The sequence below is a fragment of the Lampetra planeri genome, chromosome 56 (assembly GCF_965212315.1).
Source record: "Lampetra planeri chromosome 56, kcLamPlan1.2.h2, whole genome shotgun sequence".
NCBI lineage: Eukaryota > Metazoa > Chordata > Hyperoartia > Petromyzontiformes > Petromyzontidae > Lampetra > Lampetra planeri.
Genome location: NC_136162.1, coordinates 2926888 through 2953089, shown reverse-complemented (window position 1 = coordinate 2953089; position 26202 = coordinate 2926888). Strand labels below are relative to the sequence as shown.

Below are 26202 nucleotides of genomic sequence, written 5' to 3'. Positions count from 1 at the left end.
AGGAATTAAAAAATAAACATAAAAAAACGTTTTAAAAACACGCTTTCATGAAATGTACTAAAAAGTTAAATAGTAACGGAAGAACTCCACGACTCCAGGAAGTGGCCCCGAAGCTTGTCATAACATAAGGGACCGTGGCCAATTACAGCCAACGTTAGTTGACCGTGGACAATTAGACTCAAGCCGAAAGATAACATATAAAAAATAATGTTAAAAAATATATATTTTTTTATAATAGAATATAATATTGTCATCAGTAAGACATAATCATACCAAGTTTGCAGTCGATACCACATTGGGAAGTGGGTTAAAATAGAGTTACAAAATCTGAGGATACAACAACAACAACAATAGACAAAGTGAGTTAAATGAAAGCGTGTCATCAAAATTTATGTTTCACAAACGGCTGGGGGCACCGCTCCAGCCTGAAGCGAGCGGCGGCACAAGCTGGCGCACCGCGCACCTCCCACAGGGCGGCCGCTCCGCGCGTCGAAGTGGATCTCCAGGTGCTGCGAGAAGCGGCTCGACTCGGCGTTCACGGGCGTCACGGCGTTGCCGAACGACTCCAGGAGGCAGCTCACCTGTCCGGCAACAGGCACAGCGTGCAAAGACAAAGTTTCCTCCCCCCACCCCGTATAGCCTCAACAGACCTGTGGGGCAAGTGCACATACACACACACAATCATGGTGTGCTCACGTGGCGCCAAGGCCAAACCCAATCTAACCAGGGATTTTCTCATCAGAATCTGGTAAAGACGAGTGAATTTCAAATGCCATTGTGGCTAAGGGCAGCTCAACACCTGAGCGATCAGTTGAGCAATCCAATCGCTCTCTCTCATCGCCTGCTTACATGTGGACATCTTCGGTTTGCAGAGCTCCACTTCATTCAGTCCCACGCACTACCGAGTTGTATGCCACTCATCATAGAGGCGTGCGCCTGACTTCCGAAGATGGCTGCGAATTGGGGAGAGCCTTCATCCAGCAGTGGACTGATCATGGATTAATGACGAGTCTGAGGGTGCGAGCATCGGGCTGGAATTTTAATTGTTCGGGTCGAGCGTTGGGCGTGAGTGCCGCGGTGCGGGAAGAGGAATGGAGACACACACTAAATAAAGAGTGTACACACACACAAGGAATGGAGAGCTACTCTGCATCCTTTAGTACAAAAACAAGGGCGGAAATCACGTAGCACTATTTAAACAAAGAGGGAGGCGGTGATCATTTCAGAACCAGGAACACAACCCTATTTTCCCCACGAGGTCGATTTATTTGTCGAACAAATCTTTTCCTAACACAGCATTTTCCAGGAACGTAACCCCCCGCTTTCGGCGAGGTCTGCTCGCATAATCCCTTCATCCCGCTGCACAGCGCAACGCCAAAATGCCACCCGCCCTTCCACCACCCTTCTTTGCTGTTCTTCCCCCCCCCCTCACCTCCGATTAGCACAGTTAGCTACGTACGTTTGTGGAAGAAGTTCAACACACGTACAAACACACGGAGAACCGTACGTCCGGTGCCGCACGCTCGTCCCGGTGCCGTATTAATGCTGCACGCAAGTACGGAATTCCCCGCAATTCCGAGCGGATCGCAACTCCGTTAAAACCGTAGTCAACGGAGAGCGTGCCGAGCTGTATCCGCACCGAGCGGTGGTCACCAGCTTAGCGGGGGGCTTAGCGGGGGACGCGATGCAGCCATGCAGTTGAACATCACCGGGCGCTTTCGGCCGCGGCGGATTCTCACTCGGTGCTGCTTTTTATTTTCGTGGCAGAGCATCGGACGCAAGCACGCGGGCCCTCTTCGCCTACAATCACAGCCACCGCCGCCACTTGAACTTACACACGCGGCAATCTTGCCCTTTCACCCCGCCTCCTCCAACCCGAATTGCTTCGGTGCAATTTGAGGGAGATAATTAGCCACGGAGGGGGGGGGGGGGGTCCCTCTCTATTTGCGCGGTGCCCCTCCTGAGAGCGACACAGCTGCCGACGCACACGGAGGCGTGAAAGCCAACCTGGTCATATTTTAATCTAATCTACGCGTTCAAAAAATTAAAGGTTAAATGGCTCGAGGACTCTCCAGGAATACACCAGCACCCACCCCCTCTCCCCTACTCTACCGTACCTCAAGTGCGCTTACATCAGCAGCACAACAACACGCGACATCTCAACTCCCAACATTGAACACGCAGCACTCACGCTCCGTGCAGACACTGAGATTCCACGCCACTTCAACTATTTGAACGGAAAAAAAGATAAGGGAAGGTGAGATGGAAGGATAAAATTAAGAGGTCTATGACAGTGGCTGGCATGGCGTGAAAAAGCGAGGGAGGGGGATTGGGGGAGGTAGGAGGGAAGGGGGAGATGGGGGGTGGGAGAGAGACCTCCCAGCGGCAGCTTTCCCTGTGCAGTAGTGGTGGGGGGTGGTGGGGGGTGGGGTGACATCGCCCATGCTGTAGACGCTTGGAACAGGTGAGAGCACCTGCACCTTACCCCACGGCAACACGTGCGCTCGCTACGGATCACTGCGGTTGTCCCCATCTATACTGCATGGTGGACAGACGTCGGTGCCGCCGAGGACTTTAGGAAACTTGCGGCAAAATTAAAACGAAAAATTCTCCATCGCGGCGGTGCGTGGGACTCCATGGACTCGTTACGAGGCCATCGGCTCGCGATGCGTTACATTAAAATAATTTTAGCCATGAAAGCGAAAAGGGCAGCAGGGATCGCAGCATTCGTACGCCACCAACTCACGACAGACTGACATCTCCGCATTGCTTCCAAAAACGTTCGCAGACCGTTTTGTATTCGAATGGCCCGACCGAGAGGCGAGCTTCTTCACGCTGTGGTCGCTAGGAAGCCTCAACGAAGCGCTCGCTACTCCAGCTGACATAATGCCCAACCCCCCGCTATTTAATTAGAATAGAATGGTGGGGTGGGGGTGGGGGATGTGCCGAGACCTTGCTTCGGCATTCTTACATTGCACGGTCCATCACGAACGCGCGGCGTTTCACAGCGAATGTCGACCGTGACTCCAGCATGTCAATGGCACAACTCATTTTCGAATGACGTCAGGAGACCTTCAATGTCCGCAGTGTAGTAGTTGGGGCACAGTATTTCATAATGAATACACCCGTGGCAATAACCAGGGTGGCCTGCTGGATTAGAACCACGATCCACTGGCACCGCTAGGATATGTCATCACCATTGCCATCAATATTCAATGTATTATGTTGAACGTGACAACCTGTCCGTCACGTGAAGGTCTCTGCTGGTGGCAGTAATTGGGGATCACATTAGGTACGTCTCGAGTCGAGACCTTTCATCGGGAATGTTTAATTTAAGAGCGTCATTGTTACCCCTAGGGTATCATTACTGGGTGAAGGCCTGCTGGTGATTACACCGAGAGGGAAAATGTGACATTAAAAAAAAGGGAAGGTGAGCATAGACGTGTCTTGATATAGCCGGATAATTAGACGTAGATGTCATTTATAACTAGTTAGTCTGCATAAAGAATACATTTGGATCTCACGCAGAGCAGTATGACTCTGTTGCTATTAAATCTTGATTTTAAACTTTCGTGACTGCAGGAATCCTTGCTGCCTCCTTGCTGCGTCAGAATAGCCTGTGGATGGTGATATCGCAGCTGCTTTGGAGATGCCTTCACGTAACTTCGAATCCAGACACTTCGAGGGGAACCCCCTTTCCTACACGCCCTGCAAAGTGAGAAATCATTGTCGCTTGCTACAAAGCGAGGATGCGGTTTAATTACGGGCCGCCGAATACCTGGATTCAAACCCCTGCATCGCAATGACGATGCTGTCTCAGTGTTTCTCTGACTCTGGAGCCTCTCCCCCCCCACCCCCTCCTCCAACATGCCATCGTAATCTTCTTGGTTCTTTCGGTAAAGTCACGTAGAATGGAAATAATCAAATAATAAAAATAAAACATTATAAAATAATTCTCACGAAGTTTCGGCCACAACGCAAGCAGCCGTCCTCAGGTGAAGACCATGTCTGTCGGGGAGACAGCGAAAGAACCAAGAAGATTACGATGGCATGTCGGAGACAGCGTCTCCCCGACAGACCTGGTCTTCACCTGAGGACGGCTGCTTGCGTTGTGGCCGAAACGTCGTGAGAATTATTTTATTATGTTTAATTTTTATTATTTCCCTTCTACGTGACTTTACCGAAAGAACCAAGAAGATGAATCCCTGCAGTCGCGAAAGCTTTAAATCGAAAAATGCCATCGTAAGTTTCCGAACGGCCACTCGTAAACACTCACGTGCAGAAGTCGCGCCTGCAGCTCGGGTCCGTCCCCAGGCCCGCGGCGCAGCAGGTGCTGGGCGATGTGCTTGCTCGCCTCGCTCTTCCCCGAGCCGCTCTCTCCACTGACGCGCACACGCAAAGACAAAGATCCCCCCCCCCCGTATAGCCTCAACAGACTGATGGAGCAAGGGGCCGTCCATAAATAACGTCACGCACCTAGGGGGTGGGGGGGGGGTCAGACATTTGTGACGATGTGTGACGAGGGGGAGGGGGGGGTGAGAAATGTGACGTCACATCAAAATGCGCAACTTTAAATAAATATCGACAACACGTTCTACTTAATTAAATATACGTTTAAATAAATGTTTTCTCCTACAACATTAGAGTGCAGCGCCACATTAAATACGCACTACAATGACAATAGATTAAACGATTTGAAGCATGTTTAATATATTTTTTTGGGGGGGGGGGGCAGAGCTTTGTGACGTCATATTTGAGGGGGGGGGGGTCTGACTTCTTTGTGACGCCGTGTGACGATGGGGAAAGGTAAAAAATCGTCCAAAATCGCGTGACGTCATTTATTGACGGCCCCCAAGCGCTGTTAGCGAGTAGTAACTATGAAGGCCAGCACGCCACACGACGGGGTGGGTGGGGCCAGCACCCCCATGCTGCCGGCTGCATTAATCTCAACAGTGCTGATATTCACACACACCGCAGAGGGTACTTATTTAAGGCTGAGTTGACCTAGAGGAGGTCCAGGACCGGTTCAGATATTCGCCACCGTTGCTGATCGTGAGCGGAATCGAACATGGGTTGCTCGGCTTGGAGCGCTAACCATTACACTACCACTCCCCAGCTATGTACAAAGAGTACACACACACACATAGATGACACCGATGTACTCTGTAGTCAAAATTAAATATGTTTACAGTCAGAGTGAGAGAGAGAGGTCAAGCCAGCGTCCACAGAGGACATCGGTCCTGAGGAATTGGCCACCTTCTGACACACGCATCCACAGCGCCAATCATTGGCCAGCTGAGTTCATGTTGAAGGTGGGCCCAGTATGCGATGGACCAAATCCAGGACCAACTGACCGCATGAGCAAACGCTCAGTTCTTCTTTACGAGAGTCATTGTGTCACCCCATGGTACAACCAGGCGGACGCGGACAGATGCACACACAGACGTACGGACAGACAGAGCTAACGCATTCATGCTTTTCAACTCTAGTTTTGGAATACGTTAATAACAAAAAAAAGAGCAAAAGTTCTTTATGGATGGGGAGAAGGGAGGATTGGGAGACTGAACATTGATGGAGACAGCCGCTCAGAAAACAGCGACGATAACCTTTGCATTCGTTAGAGAACAGAGGAGTCGCAAGCGGCGTGGAGTGAGAGGCAAAGAGAGTGGAGGGGATGTGGTGCATTTCATCTTGGAAACAGCCTCGGTATTTCGAATGAGACGCTTCACAGAGGCTTTCACAGCCGCAGCAACAGCAGCAGCAGCAGCCGTAATAACCCTTGGGAGAGCGTGGCGAGGGAGAGGTAAGGCTCGTCCCAAGATTGCATGGGTTAGGCTCGAGAGAACATAATTTACAAAGATAAAGGGGACGAGATCGGAGGTGGCTTTGGGGGGCGAACATGAGCCAAATAGCCATTGCTGTGGAGGATGAGGAGGGCTGCAGGCAGTCAAATATTTCAATATCAGAGAGACGGCTTTGCGTGAAGTCACGATCACTTCACCGCCGCCCCCACCCCACCCACGAGGCAATGCTCTCTGAGTTACTGCCGAGCACATCCATAGGCAACCCCTAAAAACATCACCCTCCCTCCTCCCTCATCGGTAAGCGGCTCCAAGCAACGACAAGCGTCACGGGCAACCGGCTGCAAGATCCTCAATAATTCACCTGGGCTGCTGCTCTCTGGACGCCCCCAATATGTACATGTGCACGGTGAACTTCTTTCACACCGCACATAGCCAACCGTGCTCATCGGAGGCGTAAATCTACACAGCGCCCCGGTGAGACTTCGGGCCGCGGCTCGGTGTCGAGGCCTGACGTTCGCTCCACGTTCTGTGAGCTTCTTCAGGAACACGTGGGAGAGAAGCCTCGGAAGGGGCGATACTTCTTCAGGGAGGCCAGGAGATATATCTGATCTCTTGAAGCTGCAGAGGCTTTTAAAGGACGTCACTCAAATGGGTTTAAGTTGGTAGTTGCATGGACCTCGTCACGGTTGGGCAATGGTGTATTTCCCTGTGTTGAGTCAAGAGAAAACTCCATCTCTGCACTTCGACAAATTCCATCTTCAAGAACACACGTTAAGCCTTTGGAAACACTGGGGCAATGCTTATCTTCATTGCTGTGGGCAGGAACGAGCATAATAATACTTTTACAAATTCAATAAAAAATAAATAACAGCCATTTGTGCCTACCAAGTGGCACAGAGAGGATGATTCCCACTAAACCAGATCTAGAGGTACCGTGAGCCGATGACACTTTTCCCTGAAAACTGATCAAATATATAGGCTCTGTTCGAGATCTGGCCTAGCAGGCAGGGCCCAGGTTCCCATAGTAACTCTACTGTGTGAACTAAACATCCATCAGGCCTGCGAGCAGCAGTACATAAGCCATCGATAGGGCCACCATTTAGAATGTTCTTCCAGGTGCCACGTGCTATCAGGCCCTATCCAGGCCTAGTCCTAGATAGGCAGGGTCCGTATCAAGTCACGTTTGTAGGAAGAAAAAAAAACTCCCACAATTTTTTTAAGATAGAAAATTTGCACAAAAAACAGTGCCATTTCAAGCCCATTAACATTTCATAATAACACCGAAATCTGCGTTAGATGCATAAGAAATCCCGAAGGGCAAGAGGTTTCCACAAAGGGCCAGCTGCAATCTCCATCCATGCACTCCCACTTCTCAATTGCTGATCTCATAGCGCCCGAGAGGACAGTGCGCTCCCCTCCGTGAACGCTGCCCAACAAAACCTCCTCGTAAATCAGTGGGGTGTTGGGGGTAGACACACCTCCCCACTCATTTGCAATTCAACCGTAGGCGACTTCACGTTCAGACCCAGAGGCCCTGCGCAAACAATCCTCCGCCGCCGCTGAAAACCTCTCCCTTGCGTCAACGCAGACATGGCAAGGGAAATGCAGAAATGCGCATCGTACTGGGCCCCCCGGCCGCTTCATTCGCAGCGTGTGGCCAACTCCTTAATCACACCCGGCACGACTCGCGAACGTCTGCATTAATTTACAAAATCATTCTTCTCCCAGCTTCCACTTGCGTACTATTGCTCGAGCCGAGTTAATATTTCAGACTTAATAAGCGCCGCTGAAGACTTTTTGCACGACAAATAAACGACCGTCATTCAATTACCTGCATCGCACCACACACAATGCCCTGCAGTGACCGAATCCCAAGATGGATCGGTGTAACAGGGGCACGTACGCAGTTCTGTTTGGCCTGATGCTGGTGCAGTGATCTCTAAGTGTACATACACATACACTTAGGTTTTTTAGGTTTTTCGGTAAAGTCACGTAGGTAAAAATAAAAATAAATAATAAAATGATAGAAATTATAATAGAAATAAAATAATAAATCACGACGTTTCGGGCGCAACACAAGCGTCCGTCATCAGGTGGGACAACCACAGCAAGAAACAAATTGCTGATCGCTGTGTTTGGTGGTGGAAGGTGGATGACACTCGTTTTTCTCACGCAATATGAACCACACAATCAAAGTTGAATCTATACTCTTAGGTTTTTTCGGTAAAGTCACGTAGAGAGGTGTTGACATGTGATCTCGCCTGATGTCGTGGCCTGCCCACTTCAATTGTTTCGTGCTGTGGTTGTCCCACCTGATGACGGACGCTTGTGTTGCGCCCGAAACGTCGTGATTTTTTTTATTTATATTATTATTTCTACCATTTTCTTATTTAGTTTTTCCTACGTGAATTTAACGAAAAAAACCTAAGAGTATGAATCCTTGCAGTCACGAAAGCTTCAAATCTAGAATCTCTAAGTATAGGCAGCAGAGGGATGGGCCACCCGGCATAACTATACACCTGTGCCTCACAGCAGGAAGGTCCTGGGTTCGATTCCTGGCTCAGTTGCCTGTATGTATGGAGTTGTTATATGCTGCCCCTGTTATGCATGGTTCTCCTGTCCCTCTTGTAGCTAGATAAACAAATCGTTAAATCTAACTGGTACGGACCAAAAACAACCCAATGCTGAAAAGTTACCTTTGCAATACTCAATTGAGATTCCACACTGGCAACGTTAGTGTCGACACGTGTTATTGCACTCTCTTGTGAGTCCAGTCCGATCACAAATTCGCGCTGATCACACGGTGTACGCTCTTTGGAACAACAACTGTTTAAAGCCAAAACTGGCTCACACGCAAGGAAGGACCCTGAACATCTGTCGCTAACTGGTTCCAGGTTTGTTGGGCCAGAGAGCCATACTGAGAAAAATGCTTGACAGGACCATTTTGAAAAACGAGTCTTGAGACTGAGTGAGGCTTTACTGGGTAAACATGAGCGCTAATTTAGACTAATCAGAGCCAAGTCCTCCTACACTCTGCTCGATTCCTGAGGAGCCACCGTACACTGTACTGAACGCGTAACGATTCGCTACACAGCACGATCCACATTCGGTTAGATCATTACGTGGCCTAAATCCCCCAAAAATCTATTAAGAATCGCACAACAAATTATTCATCTCGTGAGCAGTGAAATCTCATTCAGCCACGAGCCTGACTGGGTGAAAGCGGCTTTAACATCTCGCAGCGGTAAACCGACGCGGGCAACATTTCAGTCTCGTTAGGGACGGTCGTTACTGCGCAGACTTGTTATGAACCCCACCGCTACGAATATACCTGCCTAGGGGGGCATTAGCCACAACGACTCTCTTCACCCAAACGGGAGGGCCTGCATACAAATTGGGCACTGGCACGCTCAACAATCCCATTCCCAAGACTAAATGAGCACAGATCCTGGCTTTACGGCCGTTCAGCTCTGGCCACCGCAACGAACGGCGTTACAATACAACGGCTCTTCCCCCGACAGAATCGCCAATTGCTTTGCCGCTTTCAAAAGGCCACGTGCTCAGCTTGTTCAAGCTGTTGACCCGATCTGCGAGCTGCACACGTGTATTGCGTGCGGGTTTTATTGGTGAGGCTTGCGAAGCACCGAGGGTTTTTTTTCGATCAAAATGCCGTTCACCGTCAACGCCTTCCGTCTGTCTTAACGTGTCACGCGACGAGCGATGCACACAGATACGCACACTTGAGTCACGTCACGTACGCAATAGAAGTAGTCTTCCCGTATTATAATGAGGCCGTGAATTTAGATTCTCGGGATCTGCGTCACTGCCCATTGTCGCATGATGTTCCAATTTGCCTGTGGTGGCGAGATGTTAACTAGCTCGCCTGGTATACAGGAGGTCGTGGATTTGATCCCGACAAATTTTTATTTGACCAGGTAAGGCCCATTGAGCTCTAGATATTTTTCAGAAGCGACCTGGCAACAAATAATAGCTCGAGGAAGTTTCTTATCACGTGGGTATTTATAGCAGCCAAATAATACTCTAAACGCGTGTTTCTAAATATGGAGGGAAAAACCAGAGGACCCAGAGGAAAATCCACGCGACCACAGGGAGTATGTGCAAACTCCAAATATACAGCAGGCGTCATGGTCGGGATCAGACCCATGACCTCCTGCATACCAGGCGAGGTCGTTAACATCTCGTTACCGAGGCACCCCATTGGACAAAGCATTAAGGGGAGGATGCAATGGAAGTAAACAGCGTGGCAGGTTTTTGCCCAGTCGTGGGAAGTTACAGGCTGACAACAACGGCAACAACCTTATCACGTACCACTCGCCTGTCCTGGCCTATACACACAATTATTATTGTTAGACAAATATTTTCCATAATAGAGGTTTTAGAGTTAGATCGCGTAAATATAAATGTGTTGTTAAACCCGACAGCTCTGTCTGTCACCTGATGATGCAAGTGGTAATTACGTGGTACTCCAATTGTACATGTTGTGGGTTTACTCTCCAACACACCGGTGTGCTGTACTAGTATTGAATTGGCACGTTTTGTTTACGTGACAAACCTTTCTGATTGGTTGCGCTGGGTGGCGGCGGGTTTAACGACACTTTTATATTCGATCTAACCTAAAAAACTCTATTATGGATTATTGTTATTTTTATTCCAGTGGATGGAAATTCCCTTTGGTTGGGCTGAACGTTGGTTCGTATAACGCACGAGGACTATCGGCGCAAGTGGGGGGGGGGTCACAGCTCAGCTGGACGCGAAGGGGTGCGGGTGGTGAACCAGCGACATCCCCCGCTGTGTGTGCCCACCGCCGCCGTCGCGATTGGTGGCTGCTGCAACATTTTCGCAATTCATGCAACGCCGCTTGCAATCCATTACCACCCAGCACCGAAACACCTGCTCGCACCGCTGTGTGCGAACGTCTTGGAAATAGGCACGCGCGCACACAATCACCGCTCTCTCGTTAATGATGGAACTGGTTCAAGCCGATTCTTGTTGGTGCGTTATTATCCGGTGTGAAAAGAAAATTGCCAATGTCTTTAAACGTACACACACACACACGCACGTGTGGCACATGTGTAGTACCGTCGAATACAGGTCGACACCCGGGGTTGAGGCACACTGAGGTTTATTACAGCAAACGTTGTGACATACACACTTGAGGGGGTATTGGCCCCCTCACCCGTCTATCTGAGGACACACCTCCTAGCTAACCCTAGCCTGCCTCAGAGTCCTCCTCTCGTGGACTAGGGGAGGCTATCTTGGCCCGACACTGGTCAGTCGGGCCCGGTACTCAGAGTCCAGACCAACACTGGCTCTGGCTCTGGCACCACGCCACTGGCTCGAGCCTGCGCGGTCCTGACAAGGACGGCGTACCAGGGGGAGACCAGGGCTCTATCTCGGACGTCTTCCGTCTTCTCTTCTTAGCTAACCCAACTCTCCCTAGCCCCCCGATACATTCCCCTTTTATACATCCCCCTCCCTGAGGGGTGGGGCCCCGGGGGATCGTAACGTCCGAAGCGAGGACGTCGTAGAGGGCACCTGCCCGTGCACTGACGTAGCCCCGCCCACTGTGCTAGTTTCCCGTAGGATCCCATACATATCAGCTCGACACATATTTCCTCCGTAAGACCTCTACACATGCAGGCCGGTGGCTATGCACGTAGCCTGTGATCCAGCACTGTCGTAGCGGTGTTTGGTGGATCACTTAAACGTGGTGAAACTCCGTTCCCGTGGGCATCGAGGTGCCAGGAGGCAGTGGTACAGCAAAGTGCGGATTCAAATCATCCGAGTTGGAGAGCAATGCCCAACACATAAAATAATTGGGTACGACGTTTCACTGGTAGTTACAGCCAGCATATTCAGGCGGTTGCCAGAATTGTGATGCACATGTTACGTACGCGATCTGACCCAAAATCTATTATTAATCGTAATAACGGTCACAGAAGCCTACTACGTGTTAATTAAGCCTTTTCTGTATCAGATGGTGCACCATCAATGCTTCTGTAACTCTCTGCAGAGCCATGCCAATCAGGCTATGGCAGTGAAGCGTGTAAATGTGCCGACGTAATGCTTCCTGCCCTTCCCCAATGATGCTTCACGGCATTTCCCTGGGTCAAACCTGCAAACACACAGAGGGCTGCTAGCCTCCATGTAGAAATGCACAAGCGTTAGGAAGTTTTTGTGTGCTGCTCACAATACAGATTTTATTCATTTTCACACAACACTAATGCCGTTACATTTTCCACAAGACACACAAACACAATATTTTCTGTCCCCGTTAAAATCCCTCTCCGTGCACGTCATTTATCCGAGAGAAGTCTCATAAATCTACGAGGCCTCGTGTTGCAACCAATCTCGCGTAAGATTTCCCAAAGGTGGAATAGAACCAGCATCGTATATTTTAATAAAGAGAACCTGAGGTGTTTTGGATAAGCGAAGGTCATTCGGTCCGTCTGGCTCGCACACAAAAGCCGTCTTGCTTAATCTTGTTTATAAACAGTATGTAAATATAAGTATGGTCAAACAACCTCCAATGAACATCACCCACATTGGCAGGCCTTCATCCAGAAGTGGATTGAAAAACGGCCACGAATTACCCGTCTGATATTTTGAAATACATCCTTCACCGTCTTTTGTTTTGGTGCCAAGTCTTTATTTTTTATTCATTTTTGATGTTGCCTGTCAGGAGGGCTTTAATTTGCTTGGTGTGTACATGCGTGCGCACATTGGGATTCTTTCATGGCGTAACGCAGCCAACCGCATATACGCGATTTGGTCCTTGTATATATCTATCAATTTACGTACAGCTTTGTGGGATGCTGTTTGCATGAATGAAGCTGCATAAAATGAAAGTAATTCTTCTTGGTTCTTTCGGTAAAGTCACGTAGAAGGGAAATAATTAAATAATAAAAATAAAACATAATAAATAATTCTCACGACGTTTCGGCCACAACGCAAGCAGCCGTCCTCAGGTGAAGAACAGGTCTGACATGTGTGCATGTCAATGGGTTTGTTTGTGTGTCTTTCCAACAGACCTGTTCTCCACCTGAGGACGGCTGCTTGCGTTGTGGCCGAAACGTCGTGAGAATTATTTTAGAATGTTTTATTTTTATTATTTTATTATTTCCCTTCTACGTGACTTTACCGAAAGAACCAAGAAGATGAATCCCTGCAGTCACGAAAGCTTTAAATCGAAAAATGAAAGTAATTATTATTATCACCGTAACTTTACGAGACGATTCGAAATCCTCAAGACAGAAGATAATGGGAACAGCGTGCGCTTCGGCCAGCCTTGAGCAAACGCCAAGGCCCCACGGAAACGTGGTGGAGAGCTGAATATTTTAATAGGACAAACCCGTGGCGCAGTGTGAGGCTTGAACCCCCACCGCTACCTAAATTGTGCTCTTAAAACGAACGTCGTTATACACGCGGCCTTACTGAGGGCCCCCCGCCGAGTGCTCGACACGAGAACGTGAAAAAATGAAAATCTACAGAAATAAAAAAAAGACATGGAAAGAGACGACTACACCTTGAGCGTAAGGGGGTGGAAACGTACCCATCGTGCGGTGTGAGGGCTTTACTGGTTTGTTAGTCACAGTGCCGCGTGTGCCTAGAAGTCGGGGCTTTGTCTCTCGTCAAATTAAACCCGGGGGGGGGAGGGCTGAGACGTTAGGTGAAAATACAGCCCGGAATATAGCTGAAAACAATGATATTTCACCAATCTGGGAAGTTTTTGACAAACGGATTTGCCCACCATGCCCTTCTGCTAAACAGATGCGCAGTGGGGCGAATAGTGGATTACACATACCGTCATCATTAAAATGCAAATCAATTTATAACATTTTTGACATGCGTTTTTCTGGATTTTGTTGCTGTTATTCTGTCTCTCACTGTTCAAATAAACATACCATTAAAATGATAGACTGATCATTTCTTTGTCAGTGGGCAAACGTACAAAATCAGCAGGGGATCAAATACTTTTTTCCCTCACTGTACCTACGTGACTTTACCGAAAGAACCAAAGAGTATGAATTCCTGCAGTCACGAAAGCTTCAAATCAAGATTATACTCTATTGTCATTGGGTTTTCACTGGTGTGCCAGTGTTTTATTTTTATAACATTTTTTGTTTGTTACCTTTGACGCACAGCGCAACGCTTTGAGACCGCCCATTTAAAAGGCGCTTCACAAAAACCGAGTTTTTGTTGTTCCGATTATGATCTATGAAATCTCACCCGAGGATGAAGCACTGCGAGCGCCGCTCACGCAGCATCGTGTGGAACGCGCGCTCGGCGCAGGCGAAGACGTGCGGCGGCAGCGACGGGCAGAAGCGACCGCAGTGGCTCGAGTACAGCTGCGTGGCCTAGGCGGGGACAGGGCGAGGCACGCCGCAGCGGAGTTAATTCCCCGTTGCTGTCTCAGGCTTTTATTATTTCAGCCGGCAGAGGCCCCACTGGGCCGAGCAGCTCGGTTGCAAGAATCCCTCGGCAGTAGCAGCAGTAAGAGCCCATCGCGGGGCGGAGGGAATGTGGAAACTTAACAAGGGCAAAAACACCTCCAATTACATACACGAAAACCTTGCCAAAACTTACTGCAAACAGGGTAATTAATAAACAGTGCTTAAATACAAGTAACAAACGGTGTCAAAATGTCATGCCACCGACATATGCAAATAAACCGTATATGTACAGCCTCATTTCATAACGTAGCTTAGTTAATGCATCTATGAGCACACACAGGTGGTCCTGCAGCATGAACTTAACACAAACATGGCTAGGGAAGGTACATGTGGAGTATTAAGTTTGGTGATGATGACATTTCAGAATGTGGATGCTGTGTAAGAGAAGGCCGTGGAACCAGTCCGCGTCTTTTACCCCAAGCCTTGCAAAAAATTCCAGCAACGTGCTAATCCATATGTGTTACAGCTTTCACAGTGCTGTCTTTGTTACTAGCCGCTTAACACTGTTGGGTCCTAAGGCTTGTGCTCAGCAACTGTTTAAAATCAAACTAAATAGAACACAGCGCATAACATATTTCCAATCCTATTCCTTGTCCTTCTCCCGCACCCTCCGATGAGCACGGTTGGCTTTGTACGGTGCCAACAAAGATCGACATACAGACATCCAATTGTGCAGTTGACCTCCCACTGGCGGTCGCTGGCGCCAGGTTGGCAGGAGCAAGAGCTGAGGGCCCCCAAGTAGCTCATGGGGCTCCGGATTCAGGGTAAACATATTACGGACACGCAAAATCGAACACTGATCTGGATTTTATCAACAATAAAACACAGCCACCAGTTCATGGGCCACCAACGAAATAATGAAGTGCCATCACCCTCAAATTAGCATGAGGTAGTACTCTTATCGCAATGCGCTATTGAAACAGTGGTAGATATTACATGTTCACAAGGCAGGCCAAAATACTTTTCCGAAGACAACTGTAAAAATGTACCCACAAAAGAATACCCATTTTATCAGTTCCAGAAGGATGATTTGGCGGTCAACCACAAACTGGGATTCAATTCAACATGCCAACCTGTGAGCCAAGTGCCCTGCCAATAGCACCATCTCGGCTGGAGCCACCCACCGAATGAGTCAGCCAGCCAGCACACATCGGTAGGTTTACCGCAAAGCATTAAGCATATATCATGCTGAAGACATCAGATGTATGCATACGTAACACAGAGTCACGGAATGCATGCGAAATTTGAATTACGGGGTTAGGGATATTGTGTAGGGACACACAGACTAATACATGGGACCCGCGCCATACCACTTACCATGTTCGAATAAATTGGGAGCTCCTTGCAAGGGTTCACAACAAGCAGGGTATCTCCGATGTACGTCTGCAATGACAACAAAAGTCAGAGCGTCGGTTACATGGGACAGGTAAACATCTCCAGTGCCTCGCCCCTGACCCTACGAACATTGCCCATGCAGCTCATTATGCTACTATCGATATGCAGAAAGGCATTTGTTATTTACCATTCTGCCTGCAACTCACTAAGCTAAAGTACCACAATGGATGAGTAAATCACTGAAAAGATAAAAATAAAAATACCCTCTTTCCAAAATACGAGTGTTTTTTGTTTTTTTAAAAAGGGCACGACCTGAGCTGGAGGAGCAGGCACACGCATGTGATGCAGAGAACGGCTCGGCAACCACTGCCTCACTGTCATCTGCGAGTCGTAAGACGACTAGATATTGCACGAATGCCAGTGCACACACGGAGCTTGCTTTGGACGAGGCGAAGAGAGGAATGGAGAGACCGCACGCCATCGGCCTTCCATCCCTTGAGGCGGACAACCAATGGCAGACACGACCGCCAGCTCCTCGGGATACGCGGCTGGACTGGTTAGGGCAGTGGTGGAAGGGGTGGGAGTGGTGTGCACGACCAGCAGTGGTACATATGTATGTTGAACTTCTTTCGCACCGTACGGAGCCTACCGTGCTAGAGCGTAACTTGTTTATTGATAATATAATATTTGTATTCACGGCGCAGGAGTACATGTGGGAGTTAAAGCTTTGAATGCAGACCGTTTCCCTCTTTCTATAAGTCAGCGGATTTGAAGGTTGGAGCCGGGGAAATGTTGACCTGGTGAAACTGGGTCGGGTAGAGATGGCCAATTGCGGTAACTGAATTGTGATTGGTTAGGAGCTCGGCTCCAATTTCCCAGAGCTCTCTGGAAAGTTCCTCCTAGAGCTTTCTAGAAAGTTCTCTCTCTAAAGCTCCCTCTCTTGTGGAGGCACCTTCTGCCAGAAGTGGAGTGAGCAAGAAAATGCAGGGCTGCACCTTTACCTATTTAAAAAAATTATAATAATTAAAATACCCTCTCAGACGTAATCCGTGCCTCCTAATATCCAATGAGCATAGAAAGGGCCACAGAAGAAAGCCGTAGAATAACACGCTCTCCGCGGCCCAAATTTATACGAGGCCGCGGTGCCCCATGCCAGCCAACTGCCGAGCCGTAATCAAATCTTGTAGCGTTAAATTGACATACCAAGGTGCAGTTACGGCCGGCTCAAAGCGGCAGGCGGGCAGCCCAGCGACAGTTTTACGCTTCGGGAAGCTGGCAGCCACCACCGCTCGGCTTGCGGGAGCATTCATCGCATTAAACGGCCGTTCAGTAACACGGGAGCATCGGGGACCGGCGGAATTCACACCGACTGGAATGCTACGATGGGCAACTTCTTGCGCACAATGTTCCGTGGTCCATCACGGATAAACACAATTCACTTAGCTTCTGCGTGTTATCTGCTACACTGCGGATTAAGGATTTTTTTTTTATTGACGCTATACAACAGTAAAACAGTGCTGTCTGGATGTGCATGCACACACACAGACGTCACAGCGAGATCAAGACCGTGTAAAATATACATTTTGTCGATTTCCTCGTCTTAATATTAAAAAAATGCTCGTGACTTTGTTGTTGTTGATATCCAAACAACAAATGTGATCAAATATTGCCGTACACAATCATCGCATCATCCACACCAGCAGCACGCATCTCATGTGCCCTCTAAAGAGTAATGCTACGCATCAATAGAGCAAACAAATAATCGTTTCCTTCTCAAGTAACAAGACGCACGAATTGAGATGGATTTATTGTGCATGGAGAGCGAGCTAAGAACGACTCTGAGTTGATCATGCCAGTTGCACGCTCACAGTGTATCTTGACCATGTGCTTTTGTGTATTTGTCGTGTTGGAATAATGTTAATCAAATAACAATTTACCATCATCATTTAATTTTTACATGGCACCCACGTGGTAGGTGGGGGTTCCAGTTTGGTCATCGGTGGTTTACACGATTTTCAGAATCAGAATCTTTATTTATCCTGGAGAAATCCGATGACCTATCAAGCTCTTTTTAACAGATGTCCAGTAAACCAAAGGGTCTCAGCTCAATAATCCACTAAACAATGGCAAGCGTAAACAATCATACTCTAGGTGCAATAGGGGAGGAGGGGGGGGGGAACCCCCATGGAATATAAGATATGGTAATCATGAGAAACCTTTGACTAAAAAAAAACATTATCTATTTTTTACTATTTGAAATTGTGGACGTATTTGAGAGGATCTGGTCATGGGAATTGTATCGTACAGTAGTTCTAATCCCTGTATTGTATACTGCTTGGAGGAAATCTCCTATTATCTGCAACCATCTTATCTGCTGCACCTTTGATCGATTGGGGCTGGCTTAAAATTGACTGTGTATTTTTTCTTGTTAACCGCAGGCTTATGATTGACTTTTTTTACGTTATCTGTAGGTTCCTTGGACTTCCGGCAATGACACACGTGATCAAAAGACACAGAGTGACGGCTTAAGATTTCACATGGGATTAACCTACTCTGATCGCACGTATGACCATGCATTTACACAGATATAAACTCAACTCTCTGGTTCTTTCGGTAACGTCACGTAGAAAGAAAAAATAACAAAATTAAACACAACGTTTCGGTCGCAACACAAGCGTCCGTCTTCAGGTGACTCAGTATGGATTCCTGCAGTAACGAAAGCTTCAAATCAAGACAAAAACTAAACTATTTTTTTTATTTTACCAGGTAAGTCCCACTGAGCTATTTATCTCTTTTTCAGAAGCGATCTGGCTATTACAAATGATAGCTCAACGAAGTGGCTTATTACGTGGAAAGTTATTGCAGCCAAATATTCTAAACACGTCTATTCTAAATGTAGAGGGAAAAACTGGAGGACCCGGAGAAAAATCCATGCCATCACAGGGAGAACACGAAAACTCCAAATTTACAGGCGTCAGGGTCGAGATCGAACCCATGACCTCCTGTATACCAGGTGAAGTAGTTAACATCTCGCCACGGTGGCGTCCTTATAGCGTGCACGAATGCTACCACGGGTGACGCCCGACCCCGAACAGGAGCGCGGTGTTCCGCCAACGAGCGCGACGAGCCAGCGGGCGTGCCAAGCAATTTATCGTGAGTGTTGACTCGCAAGCCCGTCTTTATCGAGATGATCGCGGTAGGTCACCCCGAGCTAGACTGGGTGCGGGTCACGTCTCAGCCTCTGCCCACCGACGCTCATCGTGGGCAGCGCTGCTGGATGAGGGCCTCCCCGCGGCACATGGCTTGTCGGGGTTATTTGTTCAGCGCGGGCTGGCGAAGGCGTAATCCAACAATAATTTTCGTTGAATACGTTGGCATGGCTACGACCGCTAAGGTATCGCCGTATTCGTGTTGCTCGGCACGATGCCGACGTTTTCCCCCAAGTGCCGGGAGCTTTCGCTCGGCACCGAATTTAATTCAGAGAGTGAATTCACAAAAACCCGTCGGAGAGCCACACCGCACGATTGCTACAGCGCCCGAAACGTGCGTCAGCATTGCCAGGGGATGAGCCCGTTAAGAGCGGCGCTTGTCAAGGGCCCCCTCTCTGCCTGGTCCCGAATGCGTCCGAGCGTCTCACTTTGCGGCCACGTGATGCGACGGCAACGGCAACCGGCACGGCGGCCCGCCCGTGCGGTCAGGCATTAGGGAGGCCGTCATATCCCGACGCTGACCCCATCCCTCGGCGGGGTCTCGATGAGATAATTTGACGTGCGCGGAGGTGAGGCTTTAATGCGACGGCGTAATGCATACATCGCGCTCATGAATAATGCAGTGGCTACGCGTAGACTCGAGGTTTTGTTTTCATTTTGTCGGCCGCTTTGATGGCGGCGTTCGGCGCACCGCACAGTGGCATTGGGCATTTGGCTGCCTCTTGCGTCTTGCTGCGGTTGTTGCTATGGAACTCGATGTTTCTGCATTTAAAAACGTTTAAAAAGTCCGACGATGTGCAATTATTGCCGTTAAGCGCTCACACGTTTAAACTTTGTTCTAAATCCGCTGCTTGTAACAACGTGACGTGTCGCCGTTATGTTAATCCTCGAATTGTAATGTTTTCATTACAAGAAAAGCAGGGGGGGGAAATCACGCGTGTGAGCTGGAGCACTCGAAAGTGCCGAAAAAACGACACACGCAGGCATTCGCTGCTGCAGCGCCATCTAATTCTGGCCTCCGTGCAGGTCAAGCCTACCACACCTGGTATGTTCACTTGGCAGTATCCCATCCAAGCACGCAACAAGCTCACCCGCTGAACAGCTTCCCACGTCGAACGAGATCGCACAAATTAATATAACGTGGTTAGCGCAGCTTTCATTACCTCTTCAATGTAATGGTTTCGATGCACGTCAGGTGCACTCCATTCCCTCTCGGCGTGCACAGATGAACGAGTCTATAATGTAGTACGTGGGCATTAGTAATTGTGCAAGAAATGACAGCCCGTCTTTAATTTTCGTGCTAAAAATCAACTTTCAGCAGGAACTAGAAGCGAACGAGGCAATTTCAATCCCCCCCCCCCCCCCCATTACGGCAGTGTGCCCAGACAGTTCGCACGGCCCGAAGATTTACCCTCGTCACGAATTAACTTCGCGCAATAAAAAAACATCGGTCGGGGCGTTTCTTGTTCGAGGCGTCGAGGATTTGTGGGAAATCCGGCGGCATCGGCGCTCGGCAGCCGCACTGCGAATCGCCGCTGCCTGAGACCCGCAGCTGTGCCACCCCTCCAATCATGTGGGGAGAGGAACTCCCGTCCGCGCACAGACTCTCCCTCTCTCGCAACGACAACGGGCGATCGTGGCCATCCCTACACATTGATCGCTTGTCCATGATGTTTACTCAGGAGCTCGTGTTGTTGTTGTTGTCGCTCTGTGGACCGGGAGATCGACGATCGATGTTCGGTCGCCTCGTTGACGACATTCGTCGCGATTTCTCACTAAACAACAAAAGAGGGGGGCCACGTGAAGGCTGCCATCTTTCACTAACAACGCAAACGCCCGATCCACAACTATGAAGGAGACGTGACAGTGATCCACTCCGTCACTCCTGACGTGGCTCTCTGGCTTTACCGCCTGGAGGTGAACTCTTTGTTGTTGCTCGGCATCTTCGTAAGCCACACGAAATAATATACAGAAGTAAACTCAAGAACTCCTCTGCCTTAGATTCTCGTCCCCGTTGCATCCAGTTATTCTAATTGCTCACGGTGTCTTGTGCTACCTCGAATGTTCCCAATCAAGACATATTCATATTCAGTCTGTATTCACGTTTCCTCATTTCCATTTCGACCGCTGACAGTAATGAACGTTACATTACATATCCGTTATTCTATCAAGCGAAGATCAAATAAGACTTCATATCCCGTGCGCCAGAGTAACCTATATCGTGGCAGTTATATATAGATAGCGCTATATACATTCTTAATTGGTAAAGACAGAGTTTATTTAGATATAAAAGCCTCAGCAAGTCTTAAGACTTTTTTTGGAAGCATCCTCTTTAGGATCATAGACAAACTCAGTTGGCAATCCTCTTGCACGCACAACCGAATAAAACGTGCCAGCACATCGCTTTTAGTCTGTACCACGTAGCGCACATCTGTTAAGCAGAGGTCGCACGCCAAAAGACACCGGGGGGGGGGGGTGAACACGAGACAACGCGAACCTTTCGAAGCGAGAGACCACTTTGGCGTGGTGGCATGTGCATGGCAAGGCTGGCGATGTAGAAACAAAACAAGCATCCTTTCATGATCGACCGAGACGAGATAAGCCGAGAGGAAGCATTTGTGGCTGTGAGCATGCAGAGCCTGCCCCCACGACTCGGTCAAAATGACTCGTGCCACGAGCTCCCTGGCTAATGTGACACAGCGCAGCGTGGTTCCATTACTGAGATGCAATGGGACACCCGCGACATTCCCGCTTAATGAAACCCACGCAGCGCGGCCTCTCGTTACTGCAGTGTGGCGGTTACGCACCAAGAGGCGGAGATAATGCGAGAAGACACGCGCGGTGCGCTGACGAGACCCGGCACGAGATTCGGCGTTCGGGGCGTGACTGTTCAAGTTGGCGTGGAGGACGGGGACGTGAGGGGCGATGGTGGCCGAGACTGGCGATGGGAGTGGTTGTGCCGACAAATGGAATACGCCCGAGAGATGAGGTTGAGATTACATAGGCTTGTGCCCTGGAGCTCGATGGCTCGTAACATCAAGGGACCACGCGGGATCGTGACAACAGTGGAGGCCTTCATCCAGCAGTGGATGAATCATGACTGCTGCTGCTGATGATGACGATGTTGTTACGTCTATGCTTATGGGATGAATACAGCTATGCAAGTGACACTAAAAATGGAAAAACTATACAAACGTCATGGAAACAAAACCAGAACAAAAATAGGTTATTGATGAAAACTTTGACCCTGAATAGTATTAATTCGCAGACTCACTGGGGGAGTGAATCGTTGCATGCAAAACAATAATGACATTAATGACGGCACTACTGATGACAATATTGACAATGGCAACGATAATGACAATGATAATGATGCCACCAATTACTAAACCACTGTGGTGTGCTCGGAGGAAGGGCCAATGCCCAACTGAACTTAATTGGTACATGCAGCAGCTATCTTCCGTTGGTAGATTGGACAATGGTAAAAATATATTTAAAAAAATTTAAATTATAATTCAGGAAAGTACAGTTTTATGTTATCTTACTGCCAATGCCTGGAAGGAGGACTTTTCCAACCAAAATCATTATTTATTTTAAAAAGAGATAATGTGATTTTAGAGTAAGCCACATCTGTGATAACTCTTGCCTGTTTACACGTGACACGTCGTTGTGTTCGGCACTGGACAATGGTCCCATTGTAGTTATAATCAATGAACTATTGTCCTTTTTCCTTTTAAGTCAGCGTTATTGACGAACGTGTTGAGTTTTGTTTATATATATACTATATTTTACTTTGTGTACCACTGTCAAAGCAGCCATCAGCATCACCAAATAATTGGTGTAATCTCTGTGGAAGGGTTAGACACGGTATCACCCGGGACAGAGTGAGCTGCGATGCCGCCGCCGCGACCGCCGCGGTGCTCACGTAGATCTGGTTGTTGCTGTAGCGCTTCTGTATCTCGTAGAGGAGGCTGCTCTCCGTCAGCTCGCTCAGTGTGGCCAGGTCGTCGCTGGGCGCCGGGGGCATCAGCTTCACCTGCTCGCCAGTGCCACGCGGACGCAGAAAGCCGCGCAGGGTCAGCCGAATGTAAGCATCGCTAGAAAAAGGTCATGCGCCTGCACATCACTTTTTCACCGGCATTTCCGAGCCGAGACAAATGTGGGGAGCTCTTTGTTAACGTTGGTTTGCTGAGCCACTGAATGTGGCCAAGCAGCGCCAGGGGGTGGGGCTAATAGAGCTGTCATAATGTACATTACATCACCGCGTCAACTACACGCGTCTCAACTCATTCGCTGCGTGCGACGTCGGTGGCACGGTTCGGCTTATGCAGTGGAAAAACAAAGATTGTGCCTCGTGAGCCATGCCGGGCTGGCTCGGGACGGTCCCTGGCACGGCTCGGTTGTGCCAGTGGAAAAGAGCGGTCGAGCATCTGATGTTGCTCATCACTGCTCTTTTCTAAACGAAACAATTGTTTTTATTTTACCAGGTAAAGCCCACTGATCTGTATTGCTCTATTTCAGAAGCGACCTGGCCACAAATGATAGCTCAATGCAGTGGCTTATTGCGTGGACATTTATAGTAGCCAAAAACTCTAAATGCATGTTTTTCAATGTGGAGGGAAAACCCGAAGGTCCCAGAGAAAATTCCACGCGGAGAGAACATCCAAACCCCATTTTTCAAGGCATTGTTAGGGTCGGGATCGAACCCACGAAGTCCTGCATACCAGGCGAGGTAGTTAACATCTCGCTACCGTGGCGCCCTTTACCTAAGCGCGTGGAAATACATCCCTATTTCCTCCGTGGCTGCGCATCACTAGCTGTGGCAAATTATTGTCGTGTAGCCTTTGTGCCCTAGAGTTAGTAACGGATTACACCATCTTTAACAGCACTGAGCCCAAAGGGCTCTCACCTGCTTTATAAACAAAGCATTTAATCCATTCGTTACCGCCATCCTCTTGAAATAACTCAGATAGATATTCAACGCACCGCCGCACAGCCAATGGCAAATGTGGTCATGCTGTGAGTCAGCACGCAAGCTAACGCTTATCGCTGCCGTAGAGGTGACACCCTGGGCTCAAAGATGATGGATGCAGCCTCACATTAACACACGGCGGCCGGTGATAGCGGCAATGTGCAGATGTAAAGGAATTACTTTATTAGCCAGGAATATTGAATTTTCACAAACGCATTACAATCGATAAGATAAATGTATGCAAATAGATAACCCATGTTCATCTGGTGATACGGTTACCCCTGCATGGCCATGAAAGATAGTGCCAAAAGGATGATTGCGTGCGCAATCTCACCTTGTATCAGCTATTTCTCACAATGTTTTAGCACCATCCTATTTCTTATTTTCTTCATATTCTATTTGGCCCAGCAGTACACTGTTGGTAATGTAATCTTCTCACTTGTCAGCAGAGTAACAAATAATCAATCACGGTTAAAGGCCTTCTTAGCATATCATATTTGAAGGATCTATATCTTAAAGAACATTGGTTCAAGCAAGGCTGACTGCTGATGAGACACTTTTATGCCGAAACCAGTGCAGAGTTGGCTTGTATTGAACCAATGCTGCTGAAATAATGTATCCGTGGAAGTCCTTGTATTTGATGGGAAGCATGAAAAAAAAATACGTTGATTTTTAACGTGCAGGGTCAGATATGTAAAGGATATATATGTGTGTTTGGTCGACCTTAATAGGTGCTCGCTAACAACACTAGCTCCAATAGTCTGGTCAAGGCAATGTGGGGGATGTTTGTCATTATTTAATACTGTGGATATATAAACCATTTGTAAAGTCTTACTGTAAATCGTACTGGTGTAAGATCATGGAATTATAATTTTTAACAATTGTTTATTGATGAGAAGTTAACGGACCAATTGTAAATCTATAGCTTCGTCGATGCTTTGCTTAGAAAACTAATACGTAAATTGATGGAAATAGACAGCATGATTTTGTATCGTTAGTGAATTGCCCGGATGATGGTACATGCTTCTCAAGAACGTGTCATTGAATATTCCTCCTCCTCCTCCTGTCACACAGATCTAATGGTCTCATATATAATTAATCCGCTATACATTTTATTGTGATCGCAATGATGTACTGAGATTAAATATGCATTACCCAGCCCGCATAAATCTCTGCTTGGTACAGAAGTCAGTGTGAAACGATACATGTACATTACATACACTGCGTACGCAAAGTAATACGCCACAATAATTTGAAGAAGAAAAAAAACATGATAGTCAATATCAGCTGGGTCCATTCTGGTCGGCGTCCGGGATAATATTTCCACACCCAACAAAGCACTTCCAGTGAACCTCTCGCGGCGATGCCTATGGCTCCGAGTTATGTGGCCTCTGGAACTTGATATTCAGTGAAAAATTCAACCCTGGGCTAATGTGCACGTTGGGATGAATTAATCAATGGAGAGATGCATTCTGGGCAGTACAACTCCTGGCTCTGCAGAGCTGTAAACGTCAGATGAGCACCGATGCCTCGATGCTCATTAGAGCACAAAGTCACTTTAACATTCTGGGGGCATTGGTCTCTTCATTGCAGATACATCATCGTACAATGCCTCTTAAATATATTTGATATATTTTCTACAAGACTCCTCTCACTAGTGAGGATTGAACCTACGTGAAGATTTTTAAATCTTGATTGAAAACTCATTTCTTTAGAACTGCATTTTGTGTTTAGTTTGTTGTCCTTCCCCCGCATCTCCGATTAGCACGGTTGGCTAAGTATAGTGCGAAAGAAGTTCAACATATATACTTACATCATCACCGGCATTGTCATTGCCATTAATGTCAATATTGCCATAATTAGTGCATTCATCATAATCATCATTGTTCTGCATGTAATGATTCACTCCCCCAGTAATTCTGTGAATTAACATGATTCAGGGTAACATTTTAATCAAGAATCTATTCTTGTTGTATTTTTTTTGTCCAACACGTTTGTGTAGTTTTAAATGTCTCGTGTCGCTTGCACAGCTGTGTTCGCCCCATTAGCATAGACGTAACAACATCGTAATTACCATCATCGGCAGCAGCAGCCGTGATCCATTCACTGTTGGATGAAGGCTATCGCTGCTTGTCTTTCCTATGGCTCGTGTAGATGCAGAGCAAAACTACAATTTCACCTTCAGCTGGTCAAGCCAGATAACTGCGTCATGAGTAGCAGTGGAGTGTACCGCCGTGATTTCTCCTTCTTCGTATTTGTGGATCGGGCATTGCATCGTGATGCGTTGTATGATCTGTTGTGGATGACTACAGTCGCACGCTGCTGGATCGTTTTTAAGTTCCCATTCGTGAAAATGACATCGCCTGTTGTCAACTAACCTACACAAATATTCGAACTGCACTACATCT

At 48.0% G+C, this 26202-nt stretch overlaps 1 protein-coding gene across 1 annotated transcript in view; it reads right to left on the bottom strand.

Moving 5' to 3' along the window:
* The window catches only part of MYO16 (myosin XVI), a 166384-nt gene that overhangs the window by 95052 nt on the left and 45130 nt on the right, over positions 1 to 26202 (bottom strand). The window contains exons 10-14 of the mRNA XM_078618109.1: positions 22748 to 22858; positions 15596 to 15661; positions 14055 to 14182; positions 4277 to 4382; positions 464 to 581 (exon numbers count right to left, since the gene is read on the bottom strand). Of these exons, the coding sequence (XP_078474235.1) occupies positions 464 to 581; positions 4277 to 4382; positions 14055 to 14182; positions 15596 to 15661; positions 22748 to 22858 (529 nt within the window). The remainder of the gene's footprint in view (positions 1 to 463; positions 582 to 4276; positions 4383 to 14054; positions 14183 to 15595; positions 15662 to 22747; positions 22859 to 26202) is intronic.